At 45.1% G+C, this 17,876-nt stretch overlaps 1 protein-coding gene across 6 annotated transcripts in view; it reads right to left on the bottom strand.

The window, feature by feature from the left end:
* Nucleotides 1-17,876, bottom strand: part of MEF2A (myocyte enhancer factor 2A) — a 44,567-nt gene that overhangs the window by 3,851 nt on the left and 22,840 nt on the right. For 3 of the 6 annotated variants that reach the window (XM_050309018.1, XM_050309015.1, XM_050309014.1), the window contains 6 exons: nt 16,974-17,193; nt 16,764-16,823; nt 7,676-7,866; nt 6,041-6,064; nt 2,451-2,577; nt 224-350 (listed from right to left, as the gene is read on the bottom strand). In XM_050309018.1, the coding sequence (XP_050164975.1) occupies nt 224-350; nt 2,451-2,577; nt 6,041-6,064; nt 7,676-7,866; nt 16,764-16,823; nt 16,974-17,193 (749 nt within the window). The remainder of the gene's footprint in view (nt 1-223; nt 351-2,450; nt 2,578-6,040; nt 6,065-7,675; nt 7,867-16,763; nt 16,824-16,973; nt 17,194-17,876) is intronic. The other 3 variants (XM_050309019.1, XM_050309017.1, XM_050309016.1) reach the window with 1 other exon arrangement.

The following is a 17,876-nucleotide window of genomic DNA, read 5'->3' as shown; positions in this document are numbered from 1 at the left end:
AGTTCAGAACACACAGAGAGATTTCCCACTGTCAAACACTCCGGTTCACCAGCAGGTGCCTCCCTGGGAAGAAGCTGGGCCTGCAGGGACCCCTCAGGTGTTTGACCGAAGGGAGGGGAATGTTTTGCAGCACAGACAGGAAGGTGAGAGGGGTCAAATGCTGAACCCCCTGTGCAGATGGTGCAGCTGGAGGAGGCAGCACCCCCAGGGCCACGGTACTTACACGAGGGAGCTGAGGGCCGCGGGACCGAGGTGGTGCTGCTGCCAGGCAGACACCTGCCCCAAGGACAGCATTCCTGGGGAGTTGAACCCCTGCAGGGCAGACAGGTCTGCACTGGTCAAGGAGTAATCTAAGGGGAAACAAACAAGAGTCATTTAGGGATTTATGTATATACACACAGATGTATAAATACACAAGAGTTTATGTGTTACACCTACAAAGGCTTTCTGCCCAAAACAAATACAGGCAACTGATCCACAGGAATCCAAACATGGAAACTCTGAAGTCTGGGAGAAATCCTCCCAACCTCCCAGGGAGCTTGACAGGACAGAAGGCTCCAAAAGACAAGCTTTTCTGCTTTCAGTTCCTACGTGTTGCTCAGAGCTTCTTGCAAACCACAGGTACAACAGATTTATGCATTTTATGTATCCAGATGTGCACCTGACAGTAACACTGTTCACACTTCGAAGGGTTTTGTCTGCATGGACATTTCAAAATGAACCTCTGGGAAGGCAGGACAGGGGCTGGGTGCCCGAGGGACAGCAGGGCCAAAGTCACTGCCAAGGGACCCCTCAGTGCAGTCTCACTGCACCACATCACACCCTCCCCTCCCCACAGCGTCACTCCTGAATCTCTGACTAAACTGGCATCTCCACATCAAATAAACAAAAGAAACCTCTTTTCTAAAAGTAAAAACACATCATGTTTTAGAACCAGTGACTCAGTTGGTTCTGGCCCTTCTCTGCAGAAGGAACACTTCTCCAGCAAAGCACATTATAGGATATTTGTGGAAAACTGATACCCAGTGTTTTAATTAAGGATCCAAGAGCTGAATCTCTCCCTTCCAGCCCTGGAGAAGAAAAACCCCATCAATCCAGAAAAACAATTTAGGTACTGAAATTTTATCTTAGTCCTTGAACTGCAAAGCTGGAATTGCTACGTAAGTGGTGACTGCCCTGAGAATCCCCAGATGACAATTTGGTTTCAACATCAAATTTCTTCCTGCAAATCCCCTGAAAGGCTCAATCTAATAGAAATGACTCTGAAGTGTGTGAAAACCACTAAAGGCTGAAAGCTTTGCACAAATTATTGCATTATCAGAGGAAATGGGCTGGGCTGGGCTTTAAAATCACATCCCAGCGACACCAGTTCCACTGTCTTTGCTGCTCCCTGAGGTTCCCGCTGCATGTGTGAATCTCCCAGGTTATTCTGGATGAGGGATGCACCCAGTGCTGCTTCCTGAAACATCAGCCTGTGAGGGAACAGAGGGATCTGTCAGGCAACAGGGGATCCTCAGCGTGGGGGGAAAGACCATAAATGAATTTCCCAAATCAGGGACTCCTGGTGATGCTCCTCCTTGCAGGAAACAAAGACAACAAAACCTCTCAATCCCTCAGCTTTTGGCCATTTTTGTACAAACCTTGAAGGTTGCTGTGATTTGTCCCAATCTTTGCACAAAACAAGACCACGAGGTCACTGCCAACCAACACAACAACCAACAACATCACCCCAGGGGGCAGCAGCAGGTCCTTTGGAGCTGTCTGCACTGCCCTGTTCCTGGAGGAGCCACCCCTGCAGCAGGTGTGTCCCTGTCCCCCTTCCAAAATCCCAAACCCTGAACACTTAACATCTAAAGAACAGCAAACTGGGGGATTATTTCCTCCACCACTGCCCTGGGTACCTGTGCCAGGGCTGGACAACCCTTTTGGTGAAGGAATCTTTCCTAAAATCCAACCTAAACCTCCCCTGGTGCAACTTGAGGCCATTTCCCTTGTCCCATCACTCAGGAGCTACTTCCCAAACCAGCAAACCAACTTACCACTGTTACATCACCCAGTTCCTCACATCACACCCAGCCTGGGCAAGAGCAGATTTAGGGTCCTGCAGGAACAGCAGCTCTGTTTGTGAGGCATTCCAGTATTCCTGGACTGGCTGGATGGCTGGAATGGCGCTGCTCTGGGCAGAAGATGTCCCTGTCTCTCCCTGTCCCTGGCTTGCAGCCTGACTGGAAGCTCCTTCCCCGTGGAAGTCCCAACATTCACACATTTCACGAGCAAAAGGCTCAGTTTTGATCAATGAGAGCTTCACTCAGATCAAACAGGAAAACAAAGCCACGAGTCACAGAAATGCCAATGCCCTGGGCTAATGAATCCCAAAAAAGCCTTGGCCATCCCAGTCCCAGCCCTGATCCCAAGCCTTCCAGTGCTGCAGATCCCAATCCAAGCCTTACCAGTGTTGTAGGCCGTGGGCATGGCCGAGTACACGAGTCCCTGGGGGGGCAGGCTCGGGGTCGTCACCGACACCACGGGGGTGGCGAGAGGCTGCGTGGACTGAGAACTGCTGATCCTTTGGGTGTTCTGGAAGGGAGGGAAAACACCACTGTGACACCAGGGTGGGAAAGCAGAAGAGCATTCCACTAAAACATGGCGCTGTTTTTTAGTTAGGAAATAGGGTTTTTTTATCAGGGTGCATTTTCTAAACAAGCTGAAATGTTTCAAGACAACCAAAAATGATCCTGGCAAACTGAAATGAAACATTAATTAACTCACTGGGCCACTTCCAGAGCATGCAGATTGCAACAGCGGTAAGGACACACAAACAAATGCAATTTCTTAGGGATACACACGACAGTTCTCAGAAGTTCTGAAGTGATTTAAGAGGTTTGAGTTTTAAGGGGGTTTAGTGCAGATGGTGAGGTGCAGTTCCACCAGAAGAGATTCTCCCACTTCACAGTTGTTTATCCAATTTTCCAAATTTCAGCTGCCAGTTTTGACACTGTGCTGACTACACCTGTCCTGAAAGGAACACAGAGATCTTCTAAATTTGTGTTGATAAGACTCCAGTGATAAAATAATCTTGCTGTTCCCATGGTTCCTGAGAAACCGAGAGAGTACTTGTTATCATGCAGAAATGTTTCCAAGCAAATGACACTGGAGTTCACACAGAGCAACTGCGCTTCTTGACAGGGAAAATAGCTAAACTAGATTGTCTCACATTATCTGACTGTGGGCACAATTTGGCTCTTTGGTGACAGCCTTTCTTTCCTGCACGCTGGAACGAACATCTGCAGCAAACACATCACTCAGCCTAAGCTGTGACCGAATCTGCTGGTTAGAAGGTTAATTAACCAGCAAAGCTGCTCCCACGGCACCAACTGCAAACCCTCCTCGGAACAGGAGGTTCAGCACCGTTTGGCCACGCCAGGTACTGCCAGGAACCAAAACTGAGACAGCTCTCCACTGTTTGTTGTCACCTGCAGCAGTGGCAGCAGTGTCTACACCCTGCCTTCCTCCATCCTCCAGAACCATTCCCAGTTCAGGGAGCTGGGTTTCAATCTGCTGTTTTTAAGGCAAACCTCTCTCTCTGCCTCTGAAAAAAAACGTTTGCTGCAAAAGGAGTAGGTTCTCATCTCTCTGGCAGGTTCCAGTTCCCACCTTTGCAGGACTGCAGTTACTTCTCTCCCTTTCCTTCTGGACACAGGGATTTCAGGATCTGCACCACTCCATTTTCTCCCCTCCACTCTGATCTTGAGAGAAGGAGCAGCATTAAAAATGCATCACTCCCTTCTTAATCTCAGAAGGAAGCAGGTACAGAGATGGGGCTGTGCTCAATTTTAACCTTAGATGGGTGAAGATGAATTGAGGGTTATCCATCTTGTGTCCCTCCCGTTTGAAGGAAGAGGTTTGTACCACATCTTCCACATTAAAATCAGCCACAGCCTCCCACCTTCCCCCCTCTCCTGCTGCTCTACTCCCACTTTGGAGCCTCCCAGGGATTTGGGGGCTCTTTGGGATCAGCTGCCAAACACATCCCCTGGCAGATGAGCCCACGGTGCTTCAGAGCTCCCAGATCCCAAAGCTCCCAGGGCAAGCCCCTCCGATTTTCTGTCATTGATCCCTTTAAATCACTTTAGTACTTCTGAAAATCCCCCCCAGACCAAGTTTATCTGGCACAAAGAGATGTTATTAGAGCAGATTTTTGTGTCTGTCAGGAATTGACCTTTCTCCAAAGCTTTCTTGGATGGCAGCCTATAAAGTTGGGATTACTGTATAATGGAAAAGTAAAGAGGAATATACTGGGAAACAATCCAGACCAAAGGATTTCCCCGTGGGATTTCTTTTTTTTTTTTTTTTTTTCTGGAGTGGCTAATAAAGGTGGTTTTCTGAGGTAATTTATTACTGAATATAATTGCTGAACACTGAGAAATATTTAGATGTGGCCAATATTTGTTGTACTCGGAGGTCCATGACAAATTGAGGATATTTTAACTTTTTTTAACTGGTGCAAATGTAACAGGAAGAATTCAGTATCTTTATTATTTATTATTTTATTATTATTAATTACTCTATTATGCTGCACTACCCTCTGTGGCTGCTTTTCATGTTCAGTGCTCAGGTCCAACCTCACACAAGGAGCGTTCACAGCCAGGATTTGGAACTTCCCAGCACTGGAAGTGGCACAACAGGAGGCAGAGCACTGCAGGGGTGGCTGGTACCGTGTTCTGAGGCAGCCACATCACCTTTCCTTTGTGTGAGAGCTGCTCCCCCTCGGGCCGATGCCAGGTTTTAAAGCCACTAGATGGCCCACGCTCCACACGGGCTGGGAAGCCCAGGCTCATCCCACTGCAGAGCAATGCTGGCAGTTTGGGGAGGCAGCAACACCTGAATCCCTGCAGGGTTTGCATTCATCCCAGCTGCAGTGATTCCCTGGTGGAGTGTTTGGACACTGAGCTTTATTCCCTGCACTGCAAACCAGACGCTCCCCTCATGGGACAGGGACGCGTCCGAGCGTTCCATCAGCAAATCGGCCCCGGGAAAACTTCAGCACTGACCGCTTTCCCTCGCTTTTGGAAATCAGTGCCTGTGTTTAGGTCAACAATCAACCAAGAGCATGCACTCAATCACAGGATGGAGCTAAACCACTACTATTTTTTCATGCTTTCATGCAGTTAGAGCCTCCTATGAGCAACAGGTCCATGTTCAGGAACAAATCAAGGCCTGCCATGGGCTGATTTCTCTGTGAATCTGATGCAGCATCTTCTGCCTGCTTTGTGCCACAGCAGCTGAACAATTTGCAAATGGCTCTAAAAATAAGTCAGGAATTATTTTAGCCTTACTTTGATTTTCCAGCCAGAATGCCAAATGTTCAAACCTTTTGGGAAGGGGGGGGAAAATACCCAAATCCCCAGAGTTTCCTTTCAAAAGCAGAATATCTTTCCACTGGGGAAAAAAAAAAGGTAGAATTATTCATCTGCAATCCCCTGTTCCTTTTGGTAAACAGGGAACACCCCTGTGGTTTGATAATCTCACGCAGAATGAAATAATTCCAACCTCCAAAAAGGTGACCTCACCAGCAATGATGTCATCTTGAAAATACGAGAAGTAACACAGGGCTTGTGTTACAATCTCAAGAACTTCACAAGTGAAGCCACTTGCTAAAAATATTCCAATAATTTAGGGGGTGGGAAGTGGTTATTTATATTTTACATAAAAGCCAGGACATATCCTACACACATGGACAGTTACTTTGTAAGGCTCTTTTCCAATGTTCCCTCCAAGAAAAACAGAAACATTTTCAGGAGAAAAAAAAATATAAATATATATATATATACAAGTTTACAAATGGCAAGAGCTGACTTTGGATGTGTTTTCAACTTGAATTGGTCGGGTTTTGAGTCTGATAAAACAAATGTATTTTTGTCTGCTACCAAGGGAACACTGGAATTATTTAAAATATGTAATGAAACTGCAGTTAAAAAGCTGTAGTGAAAGACATTTCCAGCATCTTGCTGTCTCTCAGCAAACAGCAGCCCCAACTCACCAACTCCAATTCATCCTCCTCCGACTGTACTCAGCAAACAAGAGGGATAACACAGTTACTAAAAATAGCATTGCTTTCAAATGACAGAAAAAAAATCACGTTTCTGCTTCGGGATTTTTTGTCATTTTAATTAATAATGTGAATTCGACACCTAGACCTGTAAATAATACGACTTCAGGTGTGATACCTGGTGAAATTCTTGTCAAATAAAAGCTGTGTGTTAAAGGAACATGTGGCTGTGGGGAAATGAGTGCAGGAGAACACAAGGACACCAACACAGGTGGAGATGGAGCAGAGCAGTCTCTGATCCAATAAACCAGCTCAGCAACCAAATACACTTTTGACATACAACCACCATTCCAGGTGAAATCCCACTCTGAAATCCCTTCCCAGTTCCCTCAAAAACAGCCCAAACCAAAGCTGAGCGTTGTGTTGTTCTTCACAACACAACAGTAAATAGGTGCTGTACCCCACTAATATCAGACTTGCATTACCAAGATCCTCTTCTTGTTTCTGATTCTAATTGAAAGTGTAATTTCCATTTTAATGGTCAGCCAGTGCACTTCCTATCTCTCCCACACTTCCTATCTCTCCAACACTTCAGTATTCCTGGAAAAACCCAAAACTTCCAGACTCATTACTCTGAGGCTCATTACAGCCTTTGTTACCTGGATTAATTTGGAATTATTCACCATGAACACCAGTAACAAATGGAAGCCCTTGTGGTGGCTTAAAACCAAACAGGAACTCTGCAGAGAGCCCTCGTGCTGTTCATATCCTGCTCCTCCTGGTTATGGTCCATCCTTCCACACTCAGAGAGCTTGAGAATTTCTACCTGACAGCAGCAGACCAAGACCAAAGGATCTGGCCAACTAAATTAAAGGAGAAAGGCAGTGACCCTTCCTGCCAGACCAGTTCTGGGCCCAGGGCCGTGGCTGCCACGAAACTCGTGTGCTATTCCCAATCCAGGCTGGACAAACATCACTGCCAACATGCCAAAGTGCCCAGCAGCTCTGACAGGCACCTCAGCTCCTTCTCATGGCCTGGATGAAGGCACAACATCCACTGAGGACGCCCAAGGTCACGTTCCAACAGCCCACATCAAACACGCGCCTCTCCCAGACCGTCGTTACCACTGAAGCTGCACTTCCCATCCTTCACATCCCACAGCCATTACAGCCCAGGAAAAACAGGTACAAAATGTGCTTCAGGGCACGTTAATAGAGCTCACATCACCACTAAGATCCTCCACAGAATAATGCACAGCCCTTTTTAAAAGCCACATCCTCCAAACCAGCAGAGAGCTCTCGGTGCCGAGCCGGTGAGACGTCAAATGCACACACCGAAATCTCAGTCTCTGTCTTTAGGGCTGTGCCCCAACCGTGTTCAGGTCAGACTTATTTTACACCTTAAAGAATTCCTTACAAATGTAACAAACTGCCCAGGTCACAATTCATAATTTGGACCTTGAGCAGTGACGTTTCAGAACACAAACCCCTCTGTGTCCCTGCAGCCCACGGGGAGCAGGTGGGGCAGTTTTTCCCCCCCACCCATGCATGTGGACAGAACGCAACATTTTCACAAAGCCACTCCCAGAACTTAAGAATCTTAAAATCTTCAGAAGTTGGAACTCACCAGAGGTGGCATCATGCCCTTGCTGGAGGGGGGGATGACGACACGGAGGTCGGGCTTGCGGTTGTTCATGCCCAGGTTGCCTCCCCCGGGGGGAGGGGGGGACTTGGTGGGCATCACCTTGCCCAGGCCGTTCCCACCAGCACCAGTGCCCAGCAGGCTCGGTGAAGCTCGAGAGTTCACAAACCCATTTCCTGAAAGGGCAAAAAAAAAAAAAACAGGTGACCCGTGAGGCTGAGGGGGAAGGGTCCACAACGAGAGTTTCGGTGCTTTTGCAGCAATTCTGAAATATTTATTTCGCAAAACTTCCGACGACAAACTCCGCATTGAATAATCGACCCGGCCCCAACCACTCTCCCCAGAAAATCAATGTGGAAAGGGAATATCACTCCAAGGGCAGCTGTGGCAGCTCAAATGCTGAGAGGAGCAGATTGCCAAAGAACTATTTCTAATAACATCCGTCGGCTCTGTTTTGCCCTCTGAGTTTCCTCCAGGCTGCAGGAAAGTGGGGGCTCCTGCACGAGCCCACTTGGGGCCCCAACCCCACCAGGACAGGGATTTTGTTGGTGAGAATAAAAAAAACAAACCAGCTCTCAAAGTGTCTATTTCTAAAATGCATTCTTCAGGTGCCTTTCAAGATCTGCAGGACTAATTTCAGTATCATCAATATATACCAATTATTGCATTTAACAACAATAAGGAAAACAAATCCTCTCCCTTCAAGTTCACTCCAGCTATATGTGTCATTTATGCCCATCAATCTGTTTCTCACACTTACTCCTGGTACTCATTTTAAGTGGAATTAGACCAGCCAAAGCCTGCAGGGCTTCAGCACTGGAATGCTCGAGGCCTCGGCTCACACTCAGAACTGATCAGAAATAGGTAAATCCCTGAAGTGCCCAATATTCTATGTTCCTGTACTCACAAAAGCACCAATCATGTTAACCAAAACATCTCTCTCAGAAAAAAATTTTCAAGCCACATTCCAGTCCCAGATTCATATTTATAGCAACAATCCCCCAAATACACACACCTTATTCAGCTGCAAATAGAGGGGGGGAAAAAAATAGTTGTTAAGGAGAATTTCACAACAGGGAGCCCTACAGTTCACCCTACAGAACCTGTGTGTGCATAAATAAACACAATTCATAGGGAGATCCTGTGGGCACCGACACTGCAGCTCTGAAAGCAGCTTTTCTACTCACAGCCAGGGGAAGGTCTGGGAGACAAAGTTCACTGTGTGGGAAATTCTCCCCTAATCGCCCGTAGGGCCACACGGGCACGGATTTTGTATTATTATTTTAATTTGAACAGGCCCCTATGCCCAATCCAATTTTACTGCATTAAATACATATTAATCTAAAAGCAATTAAAATAAGGAAGTTGTCAGTGTCACATTCTACCTTCTGTAGCAACATTTTTAATGCCTTTCAAAGCTCAGCAAGGAGCACAACACTTCCTGAGGGTGACTGGTACTACTGAGATATCCCATGTGCACTGAGAACTTCAGTGTGAATTCACCAGGATAATGGTGAGGAAATTTCTTTGCTCTGTGGATCTCCTGCTGTGCCAAAAGCCTGACCAGACAGGGCCAATGTGAGATGTCCCTGGTGCTTTCCAAGGTTAGCAGAGCAAGGAGGAGTTATTCTAATTTAGCACTTTCCTGAAGCATTTGTATAGGAGATATGGGAATGTGACTTAGAAGTCATGGGGGGGAAGGGGGGGAAGAAGGAACACAGCACAAAAGAAAAAGTTTTTTATGTCAGCATTCTTCCTTCTGTATTAAAAACCACCTCAAAACCTCATTTTGTGATTAAAACATCTCCATTCCTCAGCAGAAAACAGCAGAATTCACTCAGATGCTCCTGTCAGTGATAACATTTACTTGGGAGTGGCTGCTGGAGCTGAGAATACACACGAGAGCTAAAGATGCTCTGGACTGGTAGGAGAAAACTCAGCTCAGCTGGGTCACGTGGAAAAAAGCACCAGCCAGAAAGAGAAATGGAGTTCTGTGCTACCCCTGAGCTTCCTGCAACTGAGACAGCCTTTGCAGAATCCTGATTTTGTTCAACACAAAGCTATGCCTCAATTCCAGACAACCCACAGGGCACCAGAGTGCCAGAGGAATCTTACACAATGGACAGGGTAAAAGTCAAATGGATCTGGAAAAAGACATGAGGGAGGAAAAAAAAAAATCTCAGCAAATGGCATAATTTCCACCAAATTACACCTAAAACTTTGTCACAGCACCTCCCATTTTCAGCAAAAATGCCAGAACATTTAAACAACTTACTGTTATAACAGAAGCAGAGCCTGGGTTTCAGTGTAATAACAGATTTTATTACTCACTGGGCTGTCAGTGGTACCTTTCCATGCCAAGGCTGTGGTGTCCTGGGCCGAGTTTGAGCTGCACAACAATCCCGCTCTGTCCAAACAATGGGGTTCTGTACAGAATTTACAGCAATTTGGGCCATCCTATGATCCCATTTCCTGTCCTCTGTTTTCAAGTATTCCAGTAGCCCCTGTGTTAAATCTGGACAGTGTCTTTCTCCCACACCCAACCCAGTCATTTCCTGAGCCCTTATTCCAAGGCTCTGCCAATCCTCCAGAAACATTTCATGCTTGCAGTGGTGCTGTCAAAAACAACAAGCTCCCTGCCACCGCCTGCCCTGCCCCTGTCACGGGGCACAGGGCAGAGTTACAGCATTCAGTCAGACAAAAGGCTGAGCAGCCCTTAAAGGGAGTGTTCAGAATGTATTAAAAACCATAAAAAGTGTCCTAAGTGTGCAGTGCTGAGGGCCTGAACCAAGAGCAGCCCTTTGATGAAGAGCTGGCACCGAACACTCAGCAAACACTGGAGTGTCTCTATTGATTGTCTGAAGAATCATATGCTGGGGCTGCAATAAGGCTGCAGAATGTTCAGCTTGAGTATGAAACTTCAAGCCTTTTTTTCCCTTTTAATAATCTAATAATAAAATCAAATTACCAGTGAGGAGCGAGAGGGTAACCAAACACACGGTATTTCTTAGAGCAAGGTCAGGAGCCAGAAAAAGATAATGAGCACAGGATGATGCAACTCCAGGGCTGTTTGCCAAGGGGAGGCTTTAATAACCCCATAAATTCTACTCACTCCTTTGGATAGCACAGAAATTGTTCCTACCCCACCCACTGCAGGTCTTCCCCAAAGACAATACTTCTCATCATCAAACTGAACATGGAAAACCGGAATATAAAATCCTACATATGTGTAAAAATAAGACTGTTTTTACTCCCGTAGGAAGAGTTTTATTTAACTCTAATTCCTTAAAACAGACGTGAAAGCATGTTCAAAACAGTCCTCTGGAAAACAGACACCAGTGCAAAGATAAGCTCTCAATTATATGAATCACAATTTAATTAGATTTCATGATAACAAACCCTGCCAGCCCACATTAACCCACTTCTTGCTCAGACACAAAAGTGTTTACTTCTGAGGCAACTTCTTTTCTGAAGAGAAACCTTACAACCCACCCATTGCAGCAACTGGATCTTCTGCCTTCAGAGACATAATACAGCTTAATCTCATTTACTGTCCTGCAGCCCAAGACACAGCATTCAATTACACGAGCCAGACTCATATTTCACTCCATAAATCACATCAGCTGAAACAATGAACACACGTGGCTGGAAAGTACTCCATGTACTTATTACTACTCAAGGAATAAATTACAGGCACTGATGCCATTAATCTTTTTTTTCTTTTCTTATTTTTTCTTTTTTTTTTTTGTGGTTCACCTTTGGAGAAACTGGACAGTTATGCAGAGCCTTGGAAAATAATTGTGGGCAAGCAGCTGAGCCACGTGTAAGGTGAAGCAAAAATAAGGATGGTGATAAATATTTATGCCTCCAGTGAGATCATACGACCCCAACAGACATCACACCCGTTAGCAGGGAGCTGAAAATTGGGTTTGCAAGAAGCCATCCGTTCAGGAGGCATCAGGAGAGCAGATAAAAATCTACTGAGGGAAAACATCTACGTGTAAAACCTCGGGGTGGGGGGGGGGGAACACAGTGCAAGTAAACACAACAACAGCGTTTCTGTGTGCATTAGTTGCTCAATCTGTTTACTCTGGGGTTTAGCAGGACAGATTTAAGTGGAAATTGAAACCATTTTCAGGCTCTGCACAGCAGTCACTGCTGATTCTACCACCGTTTCCATAAAGCCCGAGTTCTGTGTTAGCCTTGGAAAGAGTTCACGATGGTATCTCAAGGAAGCTGCAATAAATGTAATTTCTACTGATCTTTACACAAATCAAGGTGTCAGGTAATACCACCAGAATTAAAAGATACCTTTGACAGTAATACAAGATCTTGAAACACGTCTCCCATGTAAGATTTATACTTCTAAGGCACTACTTTAGATATTAAAAGGCAGCAAAGAAAGAAATACACATGACTAAATGTCAAGGGAATGCTTACTCATGTTACAAAACTTAAAAAAAAAAACCCTCACTTCCCAGGTTTGCTGGAAATTTTTTTTGCCTGAAGCTACATAAAAGGAGAAAGAATTTTCAAGGATATTCAGAATTTAAATGGGCTTTCTTCAAACCAGGGTTATTACTCAGGATGCAACAGCAAATCTAAATGAAAGCATCGTGCTTTTGTGCCAGCGTGAAACATTAGCAGTGGCAACTGGAGGTCTTTTAGGTCTTTTGTCAACTGATGAGTTACCAGCTAATTAAATAAGAGGTTAGTTCCTGAACTTGCTGTCTCTGTGTGTCTACACAAAGCCACCCTAAAGAATGGCAAAGGATGGAGAAGTGGCGTGTTCAGAACACCTGAGGATGTGTGGCATCCTGGGCAAGGGGACGCTACAGAAATGTTGGTAATTACTTTAATCCAGCTGGGAAATTAATAATTTGATATATGCATGGCAAATTCTAACCAGAATTGTCGTGGAGCTCTCAGTAAATCAGCAATTACAGTAAGATTAGGAACACACAAGAGATGAAATTTCAACTCAAATCCAAGGGTAGTCGAGGGGCTGAACTGACGTCATGCAGATGGGTGGTTTCCAAGGACAAACAGCTACAATTTAAAATGCTTTCTTCTACCAGCATGTTTTTAATGCTGATTTCAGCCAGTCATCTTTTCTGTGAGCTGATCTAATCGCAGGGGGATGGATGGATCAACCTTTGTTATGTGCTGACAACAGTCCAGCAAATGAGAAGGGTTCAGCCTGCACTGTCAAACAGCTGCTCCTCAGCCACTTCCAGAGCTCCTTCTCCACGAGGAGAGCTTGGAGGCTGGAGGAGTGAGCAGGCTGGTCTCATGTGCTTCAGGGATCCTTCAACTCCTTCCCTGGAGAAGGGTGAAACCCTGACTGTTGAATTTCCCTGGGTAACCTTAAAGATCAGAGGAGGGCAAACCACGACGATGCCTTGACATCAGTGACACGACAGAGCAGGAACCTTTGTGCACTCAAGGTGATGATCAAACATTCTGCAGTCCCAGCCCTTCCAACACAAGTGGGGAGCTCTGCCCAGTGAAAGGCCAGCTGGGACAGATCCCACCTGCCACACTGAATATCTGAAGCCTCCTGTGCACTCCAGAACTGCAGGGGAGTCAGACTGGTGCAAGACCAAGCTCCAGGACTCTTTTATCCTCAGACACACACACAGACAGCTCTCCCCATCAGCCAAGCCCTCAAGACAAAAGACCATTGACAGGTGTGGCTTTTCACAGTTCTCTGTCGAGCAGTTTACAGGTGTGGAGCTGTCAGTGGCACCTCTGCACAGCCCCTGCTCAGGCCAGGATACAACACACACAGGAGCTCTCTCAGCACAGACACAACGGCTCACAGGGCACAGCTTTGCAAGCTCCAGTTCCATCCCAAAGAAACTCAGTGTTCCTCAGGCCACTTCTCATTCCCAGAACCTGAAGATTAGGATGGATAACTGCGGTAATTTCGAGCCCTTCTCAGTCCTAAGGGATGGGACAAGGTCACTGGAAGTGCATTTCACAGGCAGCCTCCGGATGGTTGGAGGTCTGACACCAAATCTACCGGGACAAAGCAAAGCAGATCTTCTCATGGCAAACTGGAAGGGGATCCATCCATCCAGTCCTTTCAGTTCAGAGTTACAGAAACTCTCCCCAATATCTGGGGACTCGTGTGAGGCTACACTTTGCTCAATTAGAAGCCACAGCCCTTTAAAGGCACTAATAGCAGACATATAATGGATGATCAAGCCATGATGATGCTGACAACAAGCAGCAAGTTCTACACATCCTGGTGCTACAAGAGCCCTGAAGCATCTTTGATGCCCATCACAAATTAAACAGGGTTTAACACCGACCAGGAGCAGCTCTACCATCAAAGCTCTACCTCAAAAACCTTTGATCTGATTAACAGAAGAAATAAATTGGCTCCAAAGCAAACACTGTCATGACGCTGGACGTTCTTCCCCTCTCGAAACCGATCTATTTGCCAAGTAAAAATCTTCAGCAAGTGTTTTTTATGTGGTGGGCAGGATTTTAAAAATATTACAAAAATGAGAATGCTTTTTCAGAGCTGTGACAGCTGCATGTGAAGTAAGCTCTCAGTATTATAAAGTGATCACAAAATTTTCTGTTCTGGATATAAAAAACCACCTACCAATCTTTGCTACAACACGCAGATATTTTTACTCAAAGTTATTTTCCACAGAAAAACTGTTAAGCTGGCAGATTGACTGCCAAAGCAAATCATTTCCATTCCAATCAAGTTACACAGGACTTGAGAAAAAGACTCGTGTGAACTCAATATGAGCCATTTTATGCAACATCTTTGTTTGAACTGGGTCCCAAATAAGCAAGATAACCTTTACTTGCTTTTTACTCCGACATAAAGGCATTTAAGTGTCTTTCAAGGAAATGGGAACAAAATCTCAAATGCACCAAAACTTGAGCTTGTAGAAGATGGGTTTTTCCTTTACTTATAAGGGAATATCTGGGAATATGGCTATGCCAGTGCTCCATCTTTTTTACCTCTGACATCACTCCTACAGATTGTGAGCTGCACATTTGGCACATGACCTTTCACTACATCCATAGGAGAATTCTCCATTCCTGAGGAGTTTAAAGAAAAATCCTGAAAGCTAAAAGAAGAAAATAGGGGGGTTTTTGGAGTCCTACAATAAACACAGCAAGAAACTAAAACCATTATTGTCTGCAGACATAATTAACAGGATATACATTTCAACAGCAGCTGTCAAGCTCAAATTGACAAATTAGCAGATTTAATCAATCTGGTTACATATGGTGTCTTGATTTTGGTTGCCACTGAGAAGGTTCCTGGGCACCTGTCACTATTTTAAAGTTGTAGGAAGTAGAGCTGTGACAACTCAGGGCACCCTCTGGTTTAGCATTTTGGTGTTGACCAATATTTGAGCTTCACTAGAGGTGCTTCTTGGAGATGTTCCCCTGTTCTTGTACAGCCCCAACTCTCACTTGCATGACAAACCTTTCTAGGAGTGAGTGGGTACATGTATAACATTCTGGGTGTGATGTTCTGCAAAGTAAGAGATAAGTGATGCATTCTGACTTCTTACATAGACTATTAATAAATGCAAGAAGGAAAACATTTTACTGCACTAAATACATTCACCAAGCTGCAGGAACTGGGCACTTCTAGAGTTTAATACCCCACAGAAGTGCTGGAAACAACTGTTTTATTTGCTTATTGGAAGGAGGAATCTTAAATCTGAGGCTGCTGTTACTAAAGCCTGATTTTGGAGGAGAGGCCTGAGACAGCCTGATAATAAACTTATTTAGTCTGACTAGAGAACTACTATGGAAATCATCATCTGACCTCCACAGTTCCTAAAAATAGTCACCTTTTTCTCAACTGAGGAAGTTTCCTCCATTTAAAATCCTGCTTACCTGATGGAAACCACTCTTTAATATTTCATATCTTTGCTGCACACGGCCAAAGGATGGAGGAAGAGTGGAAAGTCAATCCTGCACTTTCAGCCTTGGAGCTGCAGCATTTTTTATTCATCAATTCAATTGCCTGACCTGATGTTCAAAGAACCTTTTTTCCCAGTTGCCAGACTAAGTAGCCAGTGGGCAAATCCTGACAGCTCAACAGTTGCTTCTCTAATTCCTTGCTATGAACACATTCCAAGGGGAGCTGCTTGTGTTTGCAGAACTGACCTTCAGCACCAGGACACCCAAAGTCACAGCAGGAACGTGAACAAAGTGGGGGAACTGCCATTTATTTTGTCTTTCTGGGGAGCACTAAATGTCCATGGCTGCCTGGTCTCTCTCAGAGTGCTCCATTTTATATTTAGGGGAGACAAAATATTATCTAAACGAGAAAATGTCCTTGTATCTTTTTACTGAAGACCAAAAAATACGGGGATTCGATTTCTGGAGAGATCTCTTAATTTGTTTCCAAAAGGAATTCTGATCATCATCCAACATGAAGACAGACCCCAGCTATCAGCTTCCAAGATTTACTGCTTTCTTCATAGAACCGCTACAAAATGATGAGCAAGATACACATGGCAATACAAACAATACAGTCTGTATTTGCCTCATTTTGATTGGCACCAATACCAGTATCAAACATCCAGGTCCTGCAGATACTGAAGATGGGGGCTGAGCTGAGTTGTATTTGGTGCAATAGTTCAGTAAAGCTCAGAGACTTTCATACCAAGCACCTTCAAAATGCGAGCATAAATGTGCATATTACAAAGCAGCCAGTTATCACACAAAAAAGAAAAAGTTAGCAAGAACCTTTTCTATGAGTAACCTTGCCAAAATATTCATCTCTACAACTTTCTTTTGCAAAAATTAGAAATTTGGCAAAAAAAAGATCTTTTCAGAATGCGGCAATTGCACCTGTAGAGATACATAAAAACAGGAGCAGCGTGGTGCTACCGAAAACCACTAAAACAAAAAGTGCAAGTGTCACTGCAGTGGAAAGGGCACAGCAGTGAAAAGTTAAAATGCCTGATAAGAATTCACACAACTTGACCTTTGCCCTCCCCACAGCCAAACTAAAAAACTGCTTTTGAGTGACCGAAAGGCACCACAAGCTTCTCCAACACAGACACGAGGCTGCACTTACCCACTGGGCTGGTACCAGCTCCGTTTGGCACTGACAGCTCGGTCGTCCCCAGCATCGCACCTGGTAAAAGAAGAGCATCAAACCCACTGTGCCATCAGGCTGTGCCACCCTCTGTGCTCAAGCTGTGCAAGGCTGTCACTGGGTGTTTTGGGGGGTGGATTCAGTGAGCAGAGCACGGGGGCTGGGAGGGGGAGCCCGCGGGGCCCTCACCTGCGTTGCCGGTGCTGGGAGGTCTCTGGGGCGCCCCGGGGGACACGTTGCGGTGCAGGGTGCTCTGAGGGGGGGACAGCATGGTGGTGTCCGTCAGGGAGGAGCTGGCTGCCAGGGATGGGGACACGAGGGAGCTCCCTGGGTTGCTGTAGGTTAAAGTGTTGGGGTTGGACACCGGAACCGTGACCGACATGGAGAAGTTCTGAGCGGGCAGACCGGGCTGGGGGAGAGAGAAGATGAGGAACAGAGAGACAAGGCCGTTAGCATCGACTGCACGCACAGCACTGCACACAAACACACAGTCACGTCTGCCAAGAAGCATTCAGGTTCTTTTCTTTCTCAAAAACAAGTTAATTATGTTAGTTTTTCAACTCTTTTAAGCAGACGGTTTTAAAACACCCATTTGTTGTAAAGGGACGGTGTTAAATTCTTGTACATCACAAAAATAACAGTTCCAAAACCTCTGAAATACTGGAAGTTCAAATACAGAAAACTGAAAATATTCACGTGAATTCACAAGCTCATAAATACAACAAATTAACCAGTTAATCTGGATTATTACAAAGCAACGACAAGCTAAACATGTCTACAAATCATTGACTTGTACCTTCAAAATGTAAGAATAAACATGCACGTTACAAAACAGTCAGTTATTACACAAAAAAGAAAAAGTTAGTAACAGCATTTTCTATTCATATATATTTTCTATTAATAAACCTGCCAAAATATTATTAATCTCTAAAACTTCCTTTTTCAACAGATTAAAAAAAAACAAACCAAAAAGCCAAGTCTTCAGAAAGTCACAGTTCAGTCATTTGAATTTAAACATTTCAGGTTCCACAAACCCCTGCTCGAATAACCACTCCATCTTTTTTTGCACCTCTCACTGTTTTACATTTTAAC

The sequence above is a fragment of the Myiozetetes cayanensis genome, unplaced genomic scaffold, assembly GCF_022539395.1.
Source record: "Myiozetetes cayanensis isolate MyiCay16 unplaced genomic scaffold, myiCay2020 scf14, whole genome shotgun sequence".
Taxonomy (NCBI): domain Eukaryota; kingdom Metazoa; phylum Chordata; class Aves; order Passeriformes; family Tyrannidae; genus Myiozetetes; species Myiozetetes cayanensis.
This window is presented reverse-complemented; position numbering and strand designations above follow the sequence as displayed.